Below are 22,588 nucleotides of genomic sequence, written 5' to 3'. Positions count from 1 at the left end.
ATGTCCTTAAGGGGTTAACACTGATAAATGTAAAGTTATGCACATGGGCAAAGGAAATACATGTTACCATTACACACTAAATGGGAAACCACTGGGAAACACCGATATGGAAAAGGCTTGGGGATTTTAGTTAACTGTAAGCTTAACTAGAGTAATCAGTGTCAGGAAGCTGCTGGCAAGGCAGATCATGGGGGGCATCGAGATGTCTAGAGGTACATGATGAGAACATTGTTCTTCCTCTTTATAAGTCACTGGTCAGACCACATATGGAATATTGTGAACAGTTTTGGGCAGCGGTACTCAGGAAGGTCATATGTTTAAGATGACTGAGGTTATTTAGTTTAGAAAAAAGACAGCTGAAGGTGACCTAATAACTATGTATAAGGGACAATACAGAGATCTCTCCCACCATCTGTTTATACCCAGGACTGTGACTGTAACAAGGGGGCACCCTCTATGTCTAGAGGAAAGAAGGTTTCTACACTGACATAGAAGGGGGTTCTTTACTGTAAGAGCAGTGAGACTATAGAACTCTGCCTGAGGATGTGGTGATGGTGAATTCGATAAAAGATTTTCAGAGGGACCTGGACACCTTTCTTGAGAGTTACAATATTACATGTTATAGTCACTAATTACTTCAGAATGGGCAGTGACCCGGGGATTAGTCCGATTGCTAGACTTGGAGTCGGGAAAGAATGTTTTCCCCTCAAAAGAGCAAAATTGGCTTCTACCTTTTTTGCCTTTCTCCAGATCAACATTGAGGGTGAGGGGGGGTGGGCGAAATAGGCTAAACTTGATGGACAAGAGCTGAACTGAGCCCTAACACTGGTGTGAAAGCAGACTAAGGGCTCCCACCCACTGGCGTTTTTTTCTCCACTGCGATGCAATTCTAAAGTTAAAGTCTCGCATCGCAGTGCGAGAAAAATGCAGGCAGATATCCCAAAATCGCTGGGATATTACTGTGACATCACCAGTCTTTTCAATGGGGCCAGTGGCAGCAGCGCTAGCCCCATTGAAAAGATATGGAGAATGCCGCTGACTTCTGCCACAGCTGTGACAGCTGTGGCAGGAGTTTCCTCTGTCACAGCTGTGACAGCTGTGGCAGAAGTCCGCGGCATGCTATCCCATTGCTTTCAATGGGATCGGCACTGCTGCAGATCCCATTGAAAGCAGTGTTTCTGACAAGCCCCACAGAATGATTATCGGAGAAGGGCTTGAAATATAAGCCCTTCCCTGATAATCATAAAAAAGTGGTTAAAAAAATAATAAAAAAGTTACTCACCTCTCCTGCTGTCAGCCGCATCCTCCGGCTGGCTCCCCGGCACTGCTGTCCAGCACTTTCAGCAGACAGGGATTTAAAAATCCCCGTCTACTGAAAGGGCTGTGCAGATTGGCTGAGGGCTCTGCCAATAGCAGCTACTGCTTAACTATTGGCTGAGCGCTCAGCCAATGACAGATAGCTATTCATGAATGAATAGCTAAGAGCTAAGATATTGCTATTCATGAATGAATAGCTAAGAGCTATCTGCCATTGGCTGAGCGCTCAGCCAATAGCTAAGCAGTAGCTGCTATTGGCAGAGCCCTCAGCCAATCTGAACAGCCCTTTCAGGAGGCGGGGATTTTTAAATCCCCGTCTGCTGAAAGAGCTCAGTAGCAGTGCTGGGGAGCCAGCTGGAGGACGCGGCTGACAGCAGGAGAGGTGAGTCACTTTATTATTTTTTTAACCACTTTTTTATGATTATCGGGGAAGGGCTTATATTTCAAGCCCTTCTCCGATAATTATTCTGCGGGGCTTGTCAGAAACCACTGCTTTCAATGGGATCGGCGATCCCATTGAAAGCAATGGGATAGCATGCCGCTGACTTCTGCCACAGGCAGAAGTCTGTGGCATTCTCCATATCTTTTCAATGGGGCTAGCGCTGCTGTCGCTGGCCCCATTGAAAAGACTGTCGCAGCGATATCCCAGTGATTTTCTCGCACTGCTCTGCGAGAGTTTTCACTTACTCTCACAGCGCAGTAAAGAAAAAAACGCCATTGGGTGGGAGCCCTAAGCTACATAGTAATGTGTATAACACACAAACTCAGACCATTCAGAATGAGAACATATATACGAAGAATAATTAAAAATAATCCAAGGGATACATTGACACAGTCACAATAATCATGTAGTATCCGCGCTTAATCAAATGATTGCATCTGTATTGTATGTTTGTGTCTTAGAACAATGAGTTCAATCACCTACCTGAGAATGAAAATGGACAGTCAGTATCTTACAAAGCTTATGGCCTTCAAACCATAGTAGAGGAAGAGTTTAATGATGCAGAAGACACATCAGCTGTGGATGGAGAACTTTTCCTAGCATTAGTAACCAGCAGCAGACACCGTGCTAAAATCATGTAAGAGTCTGTGTTATAAGAATTCTATTTGGCTGTGGAAATTCAAAGTGATACAATTTTTCTTCCTTCTGCAACAACTAACATTATGACTTTCATTCTGCTTAAAGGAGTTGTACCGGAATTACAAGTTATTCCCTATCCACAGGATATGGGATAACTCGCTGATCAGTGGGGTCTTACCACAGACATCCCCACTGAACCTAAGAACGGGGTCCCGCGTCTCTCCGGTGGTTGTCACTGCATGGATGCTTCTCCCACCTGCAGTAACGTCACACTGAATGGAGCAGTGTCTGAAAATGAGTGGTCGGCCCTTTATTCATTTAAATGGGGCTGTTGAAAATACCCGAGTGCAGGGGCGGGCTGGGCCGGAAGCAGGCAGGCATGAGCGCCCCCCCGGCCGGACCCACAGCAGATGTTTAGGGCCACCTCTTTCCCCCTCTACAACAGCAGCCACTAACAGCACCTACAGAATCTTCAGTACACAAAGTCACACAGCTCTGACCTCCGACACTGCATGCTCTTCAGCCGTTATGCGTCGGCCGCATGTCGCGTGCTCAGTGCTCTTTTTTTTTACTCTCCTGCTCTCCCGTGGATCCGCAGCACAGCCACAATGACAGCTGTGGCTGTGCCGCGGATATGATGGCTTCCATTGATTTTAATGGAAACCGTCCCTGCGGGATCCGCAGAAAAATGAAGCATGCTGTGATTTCTTCCCATGGATGCGATCCACTCGCCGGGAAAAGAATGCATTAAATTGCATCCGAATGCATTAAATTGCCCTGCAGATGCTAATGCATCCCTATGGGCTTCTAGATCTGTGGACCTCTCGTGTGGGAGACACGTGCAGATTTTATAATTAAAATCCACCCATGGACATTGGGGCTAAAGGATGGAATAATAAACTGCAACTAACCTCCAACCTGCGGCTGTGAATGGCCATATAACTTTTCCTGTCCTTTATGTGTCTAAGTGGCCAGCTACACCATATGTTTCTACCCTTAGAGCAGGCCACTACTCAAGGGCCAATGTTGTGTGCTTGGCCCCAGGCTAAATTTGCTAGCCAGCCCCCGCATAAGCCTTTGCCACTCAGCTATCTGTGGAGGTTCCATTCAAAACTAAAGGAGTGCAGCATGCTTACGCGACTGGTGCTCAGTAGAGACGAATGGGTGTACTCGTTTAGGCAAATTACTTGAGCGAGTATAGGCATTTTCGAGTACATGCCTGCTCGTCCGAAAAGATTCGAGGGCCGGCGGGGATAAGTGTAGAGTTGCGGGAGTGAGCATGGGGAAGAGAGAGAGTGAGATCTCCACCCCGCTCTCCCCCGCCGGCCCCCAAATATTTTCAGCAAGCAGGCATGTACTCGAAAATGCCCATACTCGCTCAAGTAATTTCGCTTAATGAGTACGCTCGCTCATCTCTAGTGCTCAGCTTATGGGTCTCATAAGGGTCAACATACCCTGTTAAAATATTAAAGGGGTTGTTTAATGACATAAAGAGGCCTATAGTGGTTTGCAAATTAAAATTAATAAAACTTACCAATATACTTTAAAGTTTTTTTTCTAGAACTTTAATATTGATGATGTATCCAAAGGATAGGTTTTCAATATTGGATCAGTGAGGATCCACCGCTTGGACCCCCACTGATCAGCTGCCTGAAGTGCCTGCGTCGCTCGGGTGAGTGTTGCTGTCACTTCACTGCATACAAGCATAGCGCCGTACATTTCATAGCAGTTTTGCTTGATATTGCGGCTCAGTCCCATTCACTCATATGAAGAAAAAACACAAAAATACACACAAGTATAAAAACACATTAAATCTAAAAAATCCCCACATAATATGAATCCCAGAGAGCACAATACAAACCAGAATAAATATATATCACTAAATCTGTCCAGGCCAATAGCCATCAGTGTATCTGCAGTATAACCCCCATCAAGGAGGAAAAGACAAAGTGCATGTTATAGATAGGTATTGGACACTCTCTGCACTATTAGTAATATAAGGCTCTCCAGGGTTCCACCATGGTGTGGGGGCTAGACCCCTGACGTGTGTTTCGGACAATCTTCTTCAGAGGAGTTGAAGTTTTCCAGTTTCCTTTTCTTTTATTTGCTATATATTATAGAAGGGACTTTTTGCTATTTCTATGGGTTGTATAAAATAGATATTCTCTACCCCTGACGTGTGATTTGTGATGCCCTGCGGCTTTTGTTACATCGGTTGTTGTTGAGGGAAGTGTAGTTGGCCATAAAAGCAAGAAATAATATTATTTGCAGCCAGGCAAATGAATTGTGGACCTTGTAACACATGAAAGGGCCAAGTCCAGTACACTGCTCCAAATATTAGGCCAGTACCATATGTTAGTTGTTGTTGTTGTTAGCTGTTTAATCGTTCGCGATGCTAAAGGCAAGCCCCCTCCATGTTTTTCGGTTTTCGCTGCATCTTTCAGGTGTGTAATATCCATGCCAGTATCCGCTCTGACAGTATCGGCCATGATGTTCTTTGGCGGACGGGTCTTCTTTTACCACTGATCTGTCCAAGCATTTTAGATTTTTCTAGCGCCTCTGCTCGCATTTCATGGCCAAAATATGTGAGCCTGAGTCTAGTCATCTTGCCCTCTAGTGATATATCGGGTCTTATATGATTCTGGACTTCTCTGTTTGTTACTTTCGCTGTCCAGGGTATACACAGCTGCTTTCACCAGCACCACAGCTCAAACGCATCAATCCTCCTTCGATTAGCTTTTTTTGCAGTCCAGCTTTCACATCCATACATAGCTATGGGGAAAACGCTGGTTTGCACTATTCTGTATTTAGTTGCTATGCCGATATCCCTACTTTTCCAGATTTTGCCCATGTTTAGCACTGTGCTTCGCCCCAATGCTATCCTACGTCTTATCTCTGGCATAGATTCTTCAGCCTGTATTTATGCTGTATATTAACTTCTTCTATTTTGTCAGATCCATACATAAAGAAGATGCATTGAAATTACCGGGAGTAATAGATATAATAACCACAGCAGATGTCCCGGGACTAAACAACTCTGATTTGTTTGCAGAGTATGAGGTATAGTTAAAATGCCTGTTTTCTTACACACAACTATATTATGTCTGTGAACGCATACTCTACATTTTTGTCTTTTTTAGGTCAAATACATTGGACAAGCTATATGTGCTGTAGTAGCAAACACCCAGAGCCACGCCAACCAGGCGGCATCACGAGTCCGAGTACAGTATGAAGAGCAGGAGCCTGCTGTTTTATCCATCCAGGTAAAACATATTGGGGCATACGAATTAAACTGCCTACTCCACGATTCTGGCATCGAAAGTCACAATTTTGGCTCACATGCTTTTTGAGGGTTTACACCGTACCCCACAGGCCTAGTGGTAGGGGGCCATGCGCAGCCCATCAGATTTACTATAATTTATGCCAGAAACTGGTGTAAATTATAGCTGAAAGCTACGCCTGTACACAGCTAGCATGGGTTTTAGGGCTTATTCACACGAGTGTATATCGGCCGGCGTTTTCACAGCCAGACGATATATGCTACCATCTGATGCATTGGCTTACAATGCATCAGATCACACATGCGTATTTCTGCGACTTAAAAGTGCCCGGCCAGGCGCTTTTACGCCATGCGGGAAGGATAGTCCTGGAACTATCTTTCTGGCCCGACTACAGCCACTGCCATAGACTCCTACAGGAGCCAATAACAGCATCTGGAGAAAGGAGGTGGGAGGGAGTTTAGCAGCGTGACTACTAAAATCCCTCCCCCTTCTCTTCTCCTATCCGCCCCTTGCCGCTGTTTGCAATGGGAGGGGGCGGAATGAGCTCAGAGCTAAGCTCTGCCCCGTCCCACCCCCTCCCATTGCTGGCTGCGGACAATGAGCGGGGAGGGGGCAGGAGCTTAGCTTTGTCCCCACCCCCTCCCATTTCAAACAGCCAGAGGGGAGAAGAGCGGAGGTGAGCTGGCGAGGGGGAGGAAAGGAGGAGACAACTCAGCAGAGCTGTCTTCCTTCGCCCGGCAGCATATACGCCAAGCCCGTGCATTACATGGTAGCATATATACGCCGGCTGTGAAACCACTGGCCACTATATGCTTGTTTGAATAAGCCCTTAGTCACTGAAATGCCAATCCCATAATAGAATGTAAAGGGGTATTCCAACCTTAAATATTTATGGCATATCCTCCAATATTCAGCCAAAAACTCAAGAGAAACCTAGCAGCAAGTGTTTTAATTTGGGCATTCTAAACAAAAGCATCACTTTGAGGCTGGGTTCCCACGATGCGGAAATCTCATGGTTTGGCAGCACTAAAAAACTACAATATATCCATAGGATAAGTGCTGCTTCAAAATCTGCTGCAGTCTTCTGCAGGTTTTGGAGCTGTTCGACCACCAGCATTCCATTCCCATAGAAAAAAAAAAAAATTGACATGCTGCAGCTGTCAACTCCACGCCACAGTGCCGTCACAGCGCGGCTTTGCCGCGATGGATTGGCCTCTCCGTGTGGACGAGATTTTTGCAAAATCTCGTCCACATGACTGGTTAATCCCAGCATTAGGAGCCGTGGGCAGATTTGCCGCACAGAGATCCCGCACCGTTTTTCCTCGGCAAATCCGTCCCGTGTGAACCCAGCCTAAAAGAGATAAATAGATACTAATGTCTGAAATATGGGGTTACATTCAAATAATCTTTTTCTTATAATTTATTCACCTAGAGACGTCTATTTTACTATTAAATGGAATGTAACATCAGAATATTGTATACATTGTTATAAGATGTTGTGGTGTTTTTTTCATCTACAGTGTAAATAGTCATATAAAAAACTATTTCCTGAAATAATCCAGTTTTCACACTAGCTAGTAGAGCACACACAATAACCTGACATTTCCTGTTCTCTGCAGCTTAATTCTCAGCTTTGTTGTGTAGATTGGGATAGGGTCAGCAGAATTACTTCATAATTTAATGACAAATTGTAGCTATATTATATTGATGAATCCCTGGATATGTCAGGATAATCTTATTCACACAGATAGGGCTCTGCACGCCACTCTCTCACTCCTTGGTCTCTTGGAGAGGGGGTTGTACATCTCTTGGCGACTGTATTGGTCTATTGACACTTCTATTAACTCTTATGGCCCATTTTCACATTACGATTGTTGCATCTTTAAATGCAAGCACCAAGTCGTGACCGACTCCTAGGGTGACATCTCATCGTGATGTTTTCTTGGCAGACAGTTTTTGTGGGGTGGTTTGCCATTGCCTTCCCCAGTCATATTTACCCCCCAACAAGCTGGGAACTCTTTTTACTGACCTCAGAAGGATGCGAGGCTGAGTCAACCTTGAGCCGGCAACCTGAACCTGTAACCTTCAGGTCGTGAGCGAGAGCTTAGGGCTACATACTCTCTGCCCTAACACTCCGTGCCACACAAAGCTCTTTACATCCATACAAAATGGAGCCATGTGCGTAAGGCTCAACCTTTTTAGCAGTCATAGATATAGTCACTACTATAGGTACACCCAAGAGCCTATGCTGAATACTAATTTAAATATATGCTTTTGTATCCTTGGCTATCAGGATTCCATAAAACACAATTCATTTTTTGAGCCAGTGAGAAAAATGGAATGTGGGAATGTGGAAGAAGCTTTCAAAAGTGCGGATCATATTCTAGAAGGTACCTTGAAACTGAACATATACTAAATATCGCAAACACCGCGGTGTAAGTCATGAATACCATGTCTGGAGTGCTGAACTTGTTTTACTTTTCAAAGAACAGGTGAGGACTATATAGGAGGACTGGACGATCTTCACCTGGAACCCCAGACTGTACTTGTTATACCCAGACTAGACGAAGATGAGGTGGAGGTGGTTATAACTACAAAAGATCCAGCATCCATACAGGTATGTAAGGGACATCCCAAGATAGTTCTAGTCACACATACAATGTAGAACAGTAGGGGCTCTTTGTAAAGAAGCACTCTGTTAGTCCACTTTCATGTGGTGGGATTTGGGTCAGTATTTTGCATTACCATTTATAAGCCAAGACCAGAATTTGGTCCAAAAGACGGAAGAGATAAAAAATCTTTCCATAATGCTTTTCTTTCTCCATTTATGTCCGACTTCTGGTTTTGGCTTATCAGTGCTGACGCAAAATACCGACCGCAATACTGCCTTGTGAAAGTGGCCTAAAACACATTGATGTAAAACCTAATAAAAATAAATATATGAGTAGACATTAATGATATAACTTCTCTATGGTTACAGAACACTTGTCCTCAGCTTCTGCATACATTCAGGCTTACAATACCGAAGAAAATGAAATCGACCCACTGTGTCACTGACTGATTTGACTTTGGGCTAATCCCAAGAGCAGCTCCAAAGGTTCTTGGTCTTCACCCTTGAAACCTTTTTTAAGAAGAATCTGGTCTTCACTGCAGAGAACCTCCTGGACGTTACTTTAACGTTAGGAATAGTCTCATTACAGTGAGAGCTGACCTGGACAGATCAAAAGACACTGGAGTGTGGTACCAAAGGATCAGGCTGGGGTGGAGTTAGATAACAGGTCAGGACAGAGGCTGTGTAGCATATCCACGCCCAATCAGTACTACACAGCTATCTTTCTGCCTATCTCATTTACTATTCATTAGTAGAGGATAGATTGGTGGAGGTGGAACAGATAAGCTTGATATAGTTGATGCAGGCCGAGGATGGAAAAGGCAGGGCATGGAAAAGTGGATATTGAGGCAGAGGGTCAAAAACCTAGTTAGCAGGACACATAAATGCATTCATTGCAACAATGGGAAGGTTCCTATTCTTTATGCACCTTCCACTGCTGTGCCTTAAATAACCTGGTTAGAGCTGGGATAGGTTGGGGACAGGAAAGCTGAATGTGTGGGCTGGCTTTTTAAGAGGTGGCCTGGTTGACAGAGATTTACATTTCATATGCAATCAAGCCAATTGTCCATAGTAGAACCCATTCAAGTATATAATACCGGAGTCAAAATAACCTTTAAAATACTATAATTGGCCGCTGTGCTTTTGGGGACCTTACAGCCAAATTCATATTTCCATATGTCTATTTTTGCTAAAAGGAATTCCATCTCTCCTACTTTCACTCATGCGGCCTGAGTTTAAGGAAAAGGGAATTTCCCATTCCGCTCAAATTCTCTCATGCAAATACAAATCCTGCAAGTCAAGGATATAACTACCATGGTAGTGGGCATAGCAGCTGCTTTTGGATCCAGTAGTTGAAGGGCTACTTACCTCCACTGCTAAAAGAGCTTTGAGGTGAGGAAATATTGTGAATGGAAAAGGTGAGACACAATTTAGTGTCCAGAAGGAAGAGAGGCAGTATAAGGAAGATTGCTGACAGGCCAAAGAAGACCGGAAATAACACAGGTGCAAGGACCATCACCATATTATAACCATTTTTGTGATCATAGCAGAATGGGCCTCCATCCCAACTTTTGCCACAAGCCCCCATAGATACTTACAAGCCTCCATAACTACTGTACTTGTTAAGCCTCTGCTGCAGGCATTGCCATCTTGGCCTACAAAATCTTTTCACATTTCAGTAAATTCATGGGCAGTTCTTACTATGCTAGAGTTTTGCAATGTTGCTCTTCTTTGTCTATCTGTGCACTGGAGCAGCATCTCTTACTCTGTTGGTTCTGTCGACAGGCTGCAGTAGCATCAGCTTTAAATGTCCCTTCTGACTGCATCTTGTGTTGTGCGGAGAAAAGTCGAGGCTTAGAGCATTCACATGCTGCCACTCAAGCTGCTATTACAGCAGTGGCTGCTTACAAGTAAGTATAAAGTAAGAGACAATATGTATTCATTTATGTGTGTAAGCTGCCAGCTACTACACTAACGTAACCATCTGTAAATGGTATTATGAAAAGTTACATATATATAATCATCATAATACAAATAAAGGCTAAGAAGAAATGTGAAGTTTTAGGTAGCATTTGGCATTATTTTAATGAGGCTGTACATTATTAGTAAAACATCTGAGGACTGTCGATTTGACAGACCCAGTTCTCTGTTAAGGGTATTGAAAACCTTTGTGCATGAAAAGTCTATCCACCTATGTCTTACCTAGTTCCTGCAGATAAAAAGTGTTTGTTTTTTTTGCATTGAGCTTTCCTTCTCATGCATTTAGAAAAGCCCCATATTTGACTTGCATTACCTCTTACATTCAAGTTTCTGGCTGGGGGCATTGCCCGCACTGATGAGCTAGACTCTATTATGAAAGAGCACAAGCAGGGCTCACTTTGCCTTCTCCTGTTTCAGAAGCTGTGTAGCATAACCATGCCCACTCAGTACTACACAGCTATATTTCTATCTATCCCATTTATTATGCACTAGTGGAGGATAAATTGGTGGTGGTGGAACAGATAAGCATGATGCAGTTGATTACAATTAGAGATGAGCGAACGTGCTCGGCCACGCCCCTTTTTCGCCCGAATACCGCGATTTCCGAGTACTTCCGTACTCGGGTGAAAAAATTCGGGGGGCGCCGTGGCGGCACGGGGGGTAGCAGTGGGAAGTGGGGGGGAGAGGGAGAGAGAGAGGGCTCCCCCCTGTTCCCCGCTGCTACCCCCCGCACCGCCACGCCTCTCCCCGCCCCCCGGCGCCCCCCGAATCTTTTCACCCGAGTACTGAAGTACTCGAAAATGGCGGTACTCGGGTGCGTAAGTACTCGAAACGAGTACGTTCGCTCATCTCTAATTACAATACAACCTATCTCTAGACCAAAAACACAGCCTAATTGTACTATGGGCAGATGAGTGGGGCACAGATGATCTGGATAGAGAGCAGAGCCTAACAAAACAGTACAAGGTGCAGGATGATAGAACATTAGGACTGGGGAGATGATCAGCATCTCCCCACATTTCCTGATTCTGTCATACAGCCCTCTGTAATAGTAGTTTTCTAACTCCATAAGTGTCACAAGTTTTACTACTTTTACTACTTACAAGGGGGTACCCAAAAGAAACAGGAATTTTCTTCTGGTGGTTGGGACATTACTAGTACAGGCTTCCGTTGCTAGGTGAGGTGGTATGCTAGCGTTGTTGGGGAAAGTTGCGTTCGCCTCCAGAGATTTTTATTTAAATAAGTTAAGTTTTTTGCCTATTTCATGATGGCTGTTTCATATAAACAACGCGCTACTGTGAAGTTTTATTTCCTTTTCCACTGCTCAAGTACTCATAAACACACTTGCATGGAGTGAGATTGGGTGAGAACAGATGGTGGGGATGTCAGGCCATTTTTCATCAAAAATTGCTTAACACTCAGCTCTGTGTGGGAAAACAGGTAATGGGTTCTTCCATCATGACAACGCACCTACCCACACAGCTCTGAGTGTTAAGCAATTTTTGACAAAAAATAACATGACACCCTCACTGTCTGTATTCCCATGATCTCACTCCGTGAAACTTTTTTCATGAGTGCTTTGAGAAGTTGAAAAGCAAAAAAAACAATTTCACATTTGCAAGTCGTTCGTATGACAAAATAGGAGAAAAATTGAACAACTTGTTGAAAAACAAATCACTGGAGCCAAATGCAACTTTCCCCAGCATTGTCAGCTGGTATTGTAGTGGCCCGGAGGGTCCTCCAGAATAGTCACATCAACTTTGGTCCTGTCACACCTGTCTATGCGCTTCTCTTAGGCATAGAAGGTGCCCTGCGTCAGACAAACCCTGTTTTTCTCCTTCCTAAGCTCAGAGCTTAGTGTCAGAAAATATCTGGTTACTTATTGTCTGTTTGTCACGCCTCCACTGGTTGGTGAGTAAGTACCGTGTGGAAAACCTTTACCTGAGTCTCTATGCAGAGTGGTTGGGGAGAGAAAAAGTGCGGGAAGGGAGAGAGGAAGTGAAGAAGGAGTCAGTGTGCAGTGGTAGAAGAGAGAGAGGGGTCAGAAGAGAAAGGTGTCTGCAGCAAGTTGTGGTAGGAGAGGAGGAGTGCTAGCAAGTCAGCCGTGTGCAGTGTTTCACAAAGCCAGTAAGGATAGAGAGGTCCCTTTCTGCTCCCTTGTCCTTCCTTCAGTGAGGAGCTCTGAGTTGGAGGCTAGCGTTCCACAAAACAGTAAGTTTAACTACCTGGTGAATTCAAAGCCAGGATTAGTTCAGCAGCCATCTTTAACCATCATCCAACACCTGCATCATACAGTTCCAGTAAGTCCACCACATAACTAATACGGAGGGGAAAACTTTACTGAGTTACCTCTAGAAGAATAGAGAGAGAAAGTGTTGAAGAAATTGTTGTTTAGAGTGCAAATCTACTGTTTCCAACATGTTAAACCATTGAATCATTGCCATCTCGGCTACATCCTTAATCCTGCAAAATTCCACTATATTTTGTTATCTCCAAAAGCTTCAGTAAATTTGCGTGCTCCCAGTTTACTAATACAAACTACTGGACTCGTCTCAAGTTATTCCGCCACCATTAGACTTGTGAGTTCAGGTTGGAGTACTGGCGTCACCCGTGACAAAACAACTGTTTATTTCAGACAAATCCATATATGTTAATCTTGCCCCTGTGTGACAGCTGAGCAGAGCCCCATTATCACCTTTGTCGGGAGGGATTACAAAGCCACCCGTGACAACCATCTTGCAATCCCCGTGGTCTCACCCATCTCGACTATTGCAGTATACCACCTTAAAAGGGTTCCACAGACATTCACTAAACAACAGAAGTCTGTAGTAATAATGCCGCTACCATCGGAAGAAGATTTCTGTTTCTTTTGGGTACCCCATGGTATGACATGGAATGAAAGTAATAAACAATAACCTGCTGCTCTCCACAGACTGCACTTCCCTGTTTGGAAAACTTGCATGAACTTACAAATAACAGACAATGCTTTCTTCCTGTCACTGCAGAAAACGCCTGAGGGGTCATCTCACAGAAATTCCTCAGTGTGTAATGTGCTTTTCCCCTCACAGACAATGTGCTACTCCCTCCTGTCACTGCACAAAACCCCTTAGTGGTTGTCTCTCAGAAATTCCTCAGTGTGCAATGTGCCCCCTTCTCAGCATTGCTATAGCTGCCTTAGGGCTCAGTGTAGACAGTGCATGCTTGTTCATGACAGGGCAGCAGGCTAGGGGAGGGACTGAGAAACGATCTGTCAATATACTCTCACTGATTCAATTTTTAAAGATATCAGCCCTCCAATCTGCAATGCCTTGGAAAACAAGCCAAGCATAGAAATTAAACAATTAGAAATTTTTTATGAAAAACAATTTAGCTGTAGTTTTATGCCATTTTGAACCCTTTTTACTCAATTTGTTTCAGAACTGAAGGGGAACAAAAGAAACCAGTTCTATCATTGTGTATTTTCCTTCTGACAGCATTCACCATGCGGGATAAATAATGCTATATTATAATAGATTGGATTTTTATGGATGTGGCGATACCAAGTATATTTTTTGTATTGTTTTGATTTTTTTTATGTGAAAATTGGGAAAAGTTTTCTTTAACTTTTAATATTTTTTTGCAATACTTTCATTTTTTTAAAACTTATTTTTATCCTGATTACTTGTACAATATACTGCAATACTTCAGTACAGCAATATACAATATTGCATGCTTAACTTTATACCTTGTTTGTCGAGTAAAGTGGACCCTTTCTGCAATCCCATGTGCTGTCAGTGAATCAGATGACTTCTTCTTGCTGCTCCCTTCTCTCTCATGCCATTTCCTAAACAGACTGAGGCAGGGAGACTGTAACCTAAGCCCCCATGACTGTGGTGGCTCAGTTGTTAGCACTGCTGCCTTGCTGTGCTGGGGTTCTAAGTCCAAATTTGCACAAGAACAACCTCTATATGTACTTTTTATGTTCGGTTTCTTTTTTTTTTCTCTTCCTCTAGAGCAGAAAGAACAAGCATGGTGGCTCAGTTGTTATCAAAGGCGTCCTGGAGTTCTAGGTTTAAATCTGACCAAGGTCAACATCTGTATTGAGTTTTTCAAAGTTTACGCAGATGTTGTCCTTGATGAGATCTGAATGTAACTCCCCAGCACTGCAAGGCATTAGTGCTAACCATTGAGCCATGTTCATTTAAGAGGCACCTATACCCAACACTTGAATGACAACTTTTTGCATGTTGCCATAATGATGATGACTTTACAGGCTGAATACATTTTAATTATTGGTGCTATAGTCGCTGGAGAGGAGACATAGCATTAGCCTAACACCTAGCCAAACGTTTGCTTGCGCAAACACACTCAGTAGTAGCATTTTATTGTGGGTTTGGCTCATTCACCTCTTACCACTGGAATAGAGGACCCTATGGGCTGGAAAGACACTGCTAATTATGGATATTACAATCTGTGTACATATAATTTTGTGTGTGGTAATAAAATGAGTGGCGCTCAGATTCCCACATATTTTACCACCTTTTTAATTATCTTTAGCAGTTCATGAAAGGTATAATAAAAACAAATTAGGGCATGGCATAATACAAAAAGCAGAGAGAGCTGCAACAAGGTGACTATGTAACCCTTTCTCAGGTCTTCAGTTCTCCAATTCAGGCCTGCATTATGCTGATATGATTAACCCTTTCCAATCCAATTTGTATTCTGGTTTTCCTAGGGGGGGGGGGGGCTTACTTTTTTTCTGCCGTTATACAATGGCGCTATCTAATGGCTAAAGCCAGTACTGCATGAGCTGACATGCTGGATAGGCTCCAACAGCAGAGAGGCTGGCAATATACAGTAAGAGAACCCCAACGGACTCCTTCCAACATCGGAGCTGTACAGCCTTAATTCATTATGTCTTTAGACGTCAGACAGTGGATTGGAAAGGGTTAACCTATTTGACACTGCTCCATCTATATTACCCCCTAATAACATAGGGTAGAGTCAACAGCATAGAGATAATGTTTGTACGTTTTTAGATAAATAATTTCAGTTTTATATAAAAAAATATATTGTACTATGTGCAAATTATTTTATTCAGGTGCGTAAAATTATGACCAATCTATGAGTATTTCACAAATACTCATCAGAGGTTCCACCTGTGTCTTGCGCACCTATAATACGTAAATCAGCAGCTTTCTGTATATGCTGACAGCTGATTTGTCTCTCAAATGATCTCACATTCTGCCCTGATCAAAAGTGAAGGTGGTTGGTCAAAACCATCACCCTACAAGTCTGTAAGCTCCACCCCCTCATTCCAAAGGGGTTAAGAGATCTTTCCCCACTACAATTTTATGTGTAATCAGGGCAAGTGTTTTAAAAGGGGCATACATGAATAGATATTTCTCCAAAAGTGAACAAAAAGAATTGCGATTTCATATTGCCCAACATATTGCATTTTTTTTTTAAATAAAAAAAAATAAAAATTACAGCATTAATATGCAGTATATAAAATGTTGAATATGACAAAACAACTATAGATACAGCAATCTGGTGCTAACATACAAACATTAAAAAAATCTAGAAAACATACAAGATATACAAGATCCAATGACTCTCCCCAGTCTAATCTAGAACCTACTTCCTTGTAGAAGCTGATCAGATTGGTTTGACAGGAGTGACCACTCATAAACCCATGCTGATATGGAGTTATATGGCTATTTTCCTTGCGGTCCTCAAGGATAGCATCTCGTATAAACCCTTCAAACATTTTACCCACAATAGAAGTAAGACTTACCGGCCTGTTGCTGTTAGCTATTTAGTCGGTCACGACCCTCGGCAACCCTAAAGGTGAGCTCCATGTTTTTCGGTTTTGCGCTGCTTCTTTCAGTTGTGTGATATCCAGTATCAGCTTCGACAGTATCAGCCATCGTGTTCTTTGGCAGATGGGTCTTTTTTTGCCACTGATCTGTACAAGCATTTTAGATTTTTCCAGCGACTGCTCAAAATACGTGAGTCTGATCATCTTGCCCTCCAGTGATATATCGTGTCTAATAAGATTCAGGACTTCTCTGTCTGTTACTCTCGCCGTCCAGGACATACGCAGCAGCTTTCCCCAGCACCACAGCTCAAACGCATCAATCCTCCTTCTATCAGCTTTTTTCTCAGTCCAGCTTTCACATCCATACATGGCTCCCGGATACAGTGGCTTGCACTATCCTGCATTTAGTTACTATGCCGATATCCCTACTTTATCAGATTTTGCCCATGTTTAGCATCGCGCTTCGCCTCAATGTATACAACGTTTTATCTCTGGCATAGATCCTTCCGCCTGGTCAATTTTTGAGCCAAGGAAGATGAAGTCTCACACGCATTCTATGACTACATTGTCGATTTGAATTTTGCCATTTTTTTGCACTTGTCATAATTTTAGTCGTCTTTAAATTCAGATATAGGCCCATTTTTTTCACTTTCAGTTTTTTAATCTTCCATATCAGCGGCTTCAGACCGGCTTCTGTTTCTGCAAGCAGAGTTGTGTCATCTGCATAACGGACATTGTTGGTGTATCTGCCACCTATTTTCACTCCAATCTCCAATTCGTCTAGGTCCATTTTATGCATGATTACTTCTGCATATAGGTTAAAGAAGAACAGTGAGAGGATGCAGCCTTGTCGGACGCCTTTGCTGATCCCAAACCAATCTGTGTCCCCATACTGTGTTCTTACAGGGGCTTCTTGATTGGTATAAAGTGATTTTATTAGCTTGACTAGATGTGCCGATACTCCCAGCTCTTGTAGGGTGTGCCATAGCTTGTCATGGGCGCAGTCTAAGACGTTGATGTAATCGATGAAGCACATGAAGATATTCTTTAGGTATTCTCGAACTTTTCCCATGATCCATCGCAGGTTTGCAATATGGTTGCGGATGCCGCATCCTCACTGGAATCCTACCTGCACATCAGGGAGCGCCGCTTCAACTGCTGATCTCAGTCTTTCCTGTATAATTTTGAGAAGGATCTTGCTAGCATGCGGAATGAGGGCTATTGTTCGGTAGCTGGGGCAATTATAGGAGTCGCCTTTCTTTGTCAGAGGGATGAAGACAGATCTTTTCCAGACCTGTGGCCATTGTGTGGATGCCCATACTGCCTGGCACAGGGCTGTGATGGTTTTCCCTGGTACTGGCAGCAATAGCTCCGCCGGTATGTTATCTATGCCTGATGCTTTATTTTTGGCTAGTTGTTTCATTGCCATAACCACTTCTGACTCCATAATGGAGGGCTCCAAGTCCGCAGGCTCCACCTCATGCAATAGTCTAGGTATGTGGTTGCAGGCATATAGTTCCAATTTTTTCTACATTATTTATTAAAGGGCCAACACTTTGGGGATGAGAATTTTATTATTTTTTTTCCATCCATGAATTTCAATCCATAGAGACTCCACATATTTATCTCTCATATATATCCCGTAGTGTGGGTTTTAACGCTTCAAGACGTACATTTATGTCAAGGAGTTTCGGGGCTTGTATGGAGGAGGCTCAGGGGTCGATTCTGCTCCATATAATGCAGATGCCGGCTGTTTCTCACAGTCGACACCTGCCTGCAACAGCTCAGATCAGCACCGCCATTGATCAGAGCTGTTAATTCTTTAAATGATGCAGTTAATTCTGAGAGTGGCATTTAACCCCTTGAGTGGCACGCCCGGAAAATTTCCGGGACGAGCTCCACTGCTCATAGCAACATAGCCCGGAAGATTTCCAGGCTATGTATCACTATGGGAGCTGCAGAGCACAATGCCAAAAGCTGTGGCAGTGTGCTCTGCCTGCACAGACCCACAGAGAACAAAGCAAGGGCTTTGAAAAACCAGCAGAAGATATTGCCGATATGTCGGCAACCTCCTGCTTTGTTTACAGGTTGCCATAGAGACCATCGGCTTGTCAGAAGCAAGCCGATGGTCTCTGTGGCAGGGAGAGCTTGGTGTTTGGCTGTCAGAGGACAGCTAGGTACCTGCTCTTACAGCAGAGATAAGAGAAAACCTCCGATCTCTGCTGTGCTAACCCTTTACATGCTGCAGTCTATGTGACTGCAGCATGTAAAGGGCTGTCACTGCAGCATGTAAAGGGCAGTCACCATCGGACCCCCGGAATGTGATCAGGGGTCCTGATGGGTCCCTGTGGAAGTCCCCTAAAGGGACAAAAAAAAAAAAAAAAGTTAAAAAATTATAAAAAAAATAATAAAAACACTTGTCTCCCTTTACTTTGTAAAAAATCGAAAATACAATCACACATGTGGTATCCATGCGTCGTAATGACCCAGAGAAGGAAGTTAATACATTATTTAACCCCTTAATGACATGGCCCCTTTTTTTCTTTTTCCCCCTTTTTTTTTTTTCGTCCCCCGTTTAAAAAATCACAACTTGTCCCGCAAAAAACAAGCCCTTATATGGCCATGTCAATGGAAAAATGAAAAAGTTATGGCTCTTGAGACACAACTGCAAAATTAGTTGAAATTCAATGATTAGACCATTTTAAAAAACCTGCCCTGGTGGGCACGACAGGGTGGTAGGAAACCCGCCACTCAAGGGGTTAAATGCCCCGATTGATGTTCGGAGGTTCCAGTGCCATTCAGCTCCAATGGCAGCTGGGGGCCTTCTGAAAGCCCACAGGGCTGCTACTGCAGATTGTCTATCAAGTCATGCCTGTGGTGTGGCTTGATAGATAGCCTGTCAGATCGTGGTATTATGTAACACTATGGTATTAAATCAAATTGCAGGAGTGATCAAACCATCAGAAGTTATTTTCTCCTAGAGGGAATAAAACAAAATGTATAAAAATTAGTTTAAAAAAGTTCTATTAATTGTTAAAAAAAACAAAGATAATAAAAGTTTAAGAGAAAACATTTTCCCATATTTCTAATAATAAAAAAAAAACATATTTGGTATTGCTGCATCCATAAGTCAGAACTATCAAAGTAACACATCATTTATGGTGAACGTCAGAAAATAAAAAAATAGTGCTTTTTTTGGTCACCCCATCTCTAAGAAAAAATGTAATAAAAAGTGATTAAAACGTCGCATGTGCTCCAAAATGACACCCATAGACTCTACAGGGCATCCCACAAAACATTAGTTCTTGTACAACTATGCTGACGGACAAATAAAAAAGTTGTGGCTGTCCGAAAAAAAAAGTTTTTCCAAAGATATTTTATATTTTAAAAAGAGTACAGCAAAAAAAAAACTATAAATTTATAGAGATTTTAAACCGTCAACCTTTTTGTTTTTTACGATCCCTTCTGAACAGACTGTAACCTTTTAAGTTCACTGCCCAGTCACAGCTTCTGTCCAACCAGGTCTCAGTTCTTCCCACTATGTCATAGTTTTCTTCAGACATTATTACTTCCAGTTCATCAACTTTATTGGTTAGACTTATATCCTTAGTCACCATACAGTTCAGAAAGTTTTTTGGTTATTTTTTATTAATTGTATCCCTAATATCTGCTGGTTCTAACTGCACTAACTCCTCCCACTGCTCCACCTCCATTTTCATTACTTAGGTCACTGTCTCTACTGTCTTCCCTTCTATCTCCTGTATAAGTGCTACACACTATACACTTATACAATCCTCTTTCCACAATTCCCCTGTCTTCTTGCTGCAAGTACAGCTGTCTGGCGTTAATATTAGAAACACTGTTACAATGCCTGTTACATGTATAGGAGCATTTACCAGTATACTTGACTACTGAAAGATTGTTAATGTCAGTGCAGTGTGACTGCTGCTATTACCTGGACTTGTGTATTTATGGCTTGTATCTTGAATTTAACTAAATCAGTGTTCTTTACGATACCATTGTGCTGAGGCCTTCTAGAGATACACCAAATATTTATAAATGTAGATATAACATTATTGTCAGCTGAAACAGAACATACAGAACATGATTTCAGTATCTTATAAGGCTCTGTTCACTTCATTGGTGTCTTCTGTGTAAGGCCTAATGTCCACTTGCACGTACGGTTTTGACTGCTGAATCCCGCAGTGGAGTCCGCCCGTGCCCACGGACATGTAGAGGAAAAGACATTTTCTTACCTCTCGGGATCCAGCGCGGGTCTCCTTCGTAGCGGTCGGATCTTATTTCTTCAGGATGGCGGATGTATCCGGGCGCACCGACCGAAATGCATGCGCAGTGCTTTCTTTTTCAATATCTACTTTCCCATGGCTCGTCCACAGTGACAGCTGTTGGCGGTCTGCAGATCAGATGGCTTCCATTGACTTTTCTGCAAGAGAATGGAGCTTGCTGCATTTCTTCCCGCGCGTGCGATCCGCACACTGGGGGGAAAAAAATCACATCCGCATGCTTTTTACTGTCCTGCGGATGCTAATACATCGCTATGGGCGGCTTGAATTGCAGATCTCACCACGTGGATTCCTCAAATCAAATCCGCCTGTGGACATTGGGTCTTAGGGTTCTATCATAAATGCCAGAAAAAGTAGCACAGCCTGTTGTGCTAGGCTTTCCAGTAAAATGACAGAAATCAGACAGAATCCATTATAGTCAGTGGGTTCTGTCAGTCATTTTATTTTCATTCTTCTGTTCCATAACGAAAGAGAAGAATAGAATTCTGAATAGGGCCTTAGTTCTTAAAGAACATGGAAACCCCTGTGCATGAAAAATCAATACACCTGTTACAAAATCCTTGCAGAAAAAAAATGATGCACATCTGATTTTTTGCATTGTGTTTTCCTTCTCATGCATTTAGAAAACCTTGTACTTGGTTTGCAGTCTCTTCTGCATTCATGTTTATGGTTCTGGAGTTCTGATCAACTGGTATTAGAGATGAGCGAGTATACTCGCTAAGGCACATTACTCGAGCGAGTAGTGCCTTAGCCGAGTATCTCCCCGCTCGTCTCTAAAGATTCGTTGGGGGGCGGGGAGCGGCGGGGGAGAGCGGGGAGGAATGGAGGTGAGATCTCTCTCTCCCTCTCTCTCCCCCGCTCCCCGCTGCAACTCACCTGTCACCCGCGCCGACCCCCGAATCTTTAGAGACGAGCGGGGAGATACTTGGCTAAGGCACTACTCGCTCGAGTAATGTGCCTTAGCGAGTATACTCGCTCATCTCTAGCTGGCATCTCTCATGAATGAACACAAGGTTTGCTCCGCCACCTCCTCTCTCAGAGGCTGTGTAGCATAACCATGCTCATTCAGTACTACACAGCTATCTCGTCTATCTTATCATCTCTCTGAGTAACTGCTTGTGGTTGTCTCTCAGTGCTGATGGGAGCAGAAAATTCAGCTCTCCTTAATAGCAGTTTTCTGTACTCTCTGTCTTCCTGATCTCCTTCACTAACCCCCGACACTGTCATACAGCCCTTTGTATTACCTTAGTGGAAAGGCAGTGAATGCACATTCATAACAGGTGAGCAGGCTGGGAGTGAAGTCATTTAGTTTACTCTAAGGCCTCATGTCCACGGGGAAGTTATATTTAGCAAATCCACACGTGAAAGAAAACAGAGTTCATATTGCAATTGATCTCCCGCATGAAAAAAAAAGAAAATTATAGTGTATCCGCAGCAGAAATCCGCGCGGGCCTGATTTACCCCGTGGACATGAGGCCTAAGAGAATTTCAGTCTTCAGTGCATTGGAAAATGATACAAGCATAGAAATCAAACAATCAGATATTATTAGAGATGAGCGAACGTACCCGGTAAAAGCACTACTCGTCCGAGTAATGTGCTTTATCCGAGTACCTCCCCGCTCGCCCTGAAAGATTCGGGGAGCGCCGCGGAGCGGGGAGCTGCAGGGGAGAGCGGGGAGGAACGGAGGGGAGATCTCTCTCTCCTTCTCTCCCGCCCGCTCTCCCCTGCTCCCCGCCGCAACTCACCTGTCAGCAGCGGCGCTCCCCGAATCTTTCAGGACGAGCGGAGAGGTACTCGGATAAAGCACATTACTCGGACGAGTAGTGCTTTACCGAGTACGTTCGCTCATCTCTAGATATTATTAATGAAAACCAGTAAAAAAAAAAGTCTTAATTTCCAAACATACATTGCTTTAAAAAAAAGGGGTATATAGGTGTACATAGCCTATAAGTCCTGATGATTTGGCAAGCCCGATTTGTATAAATGTGTGTAATATACTAACAATGTTTCAGTATCTTCTGTACAAAAAAGTTTAATTTGTTTTTAAATTTCAGTTCTGGCCAAGTAGTTAGCTCAGTGATTGAGCAAACAGTGAAGCTACCAGTGTTCAGATCTCAGCCTGCATTCTTCGGCAAATACAAGGTTAGTTCTGTGGAAAGACAGATTTATGAACTCACTTTGATCTTGTAACTGAGGTGATATTGTTCTGCTTG

General features: G+C 43.3%; 1 protein-coding gene across 1 annotated transcript in view; it reads left to right on the top strand.

Annotated features, from left to right (window-relative positions):
• The window catches only part of LOC136576287 (aldehyde oxidase-like), a 155,128-nt gene that overhangs the window by 51,897 nt on the left and 80,643 nt on the right, over positions 1–22,588 (top strand). Inside the window, exons 10-16 of the mRNA XM_066575463.1 lie at positions 2,221–2,396; positions 5,353–5,458; positions 5,539–5,661; positions 7,973–8,069; positions 8,172–8,296; positions 10,076–10,200; positions 22,430–22,517. Of these exons, the coding sequence (XP_066431560.1) occupies positions 2,221–2,396; positions 5,353–5,458; positions 5,539–5,661; positions 7,973–8,069; positions 8,172–8,296; positions 10,076–10,200; positions 22,430–22,517 (840 nt within the window). The remainder of the gene's footprint in view (positions 1–2,220; positions 2,397–5,352; positions 5,459–5,538; positions 5,662–7,972; positions 8,070–8,171; positions 8,297–10,075; positions 10,201–22,429; positions 22,518–22,588) is intronic.

Source organism: Eleutherodactylus coqui, chromosome 8 (assembly GCF_035609145.1).
Source record: "Eleutherodactylus coqui strain aEleCoq1 chromosome 8, aEleCoq1.hap1, whole genome shotgun sequence".
Classification (NCBI taxonomy): domain Eukaryota; kingdom Metazoa; phylum Chordata; class Amphibia; order Anura; family Eleutherodactylidae; genus Eleutherodactylus; species Eleutherodactylus coqui.
The sequence above is the reverse complement of the archived record's forward strand: the minus strand, read 5'-3'. Positions and strand labels throughout refer to the sequence as shown.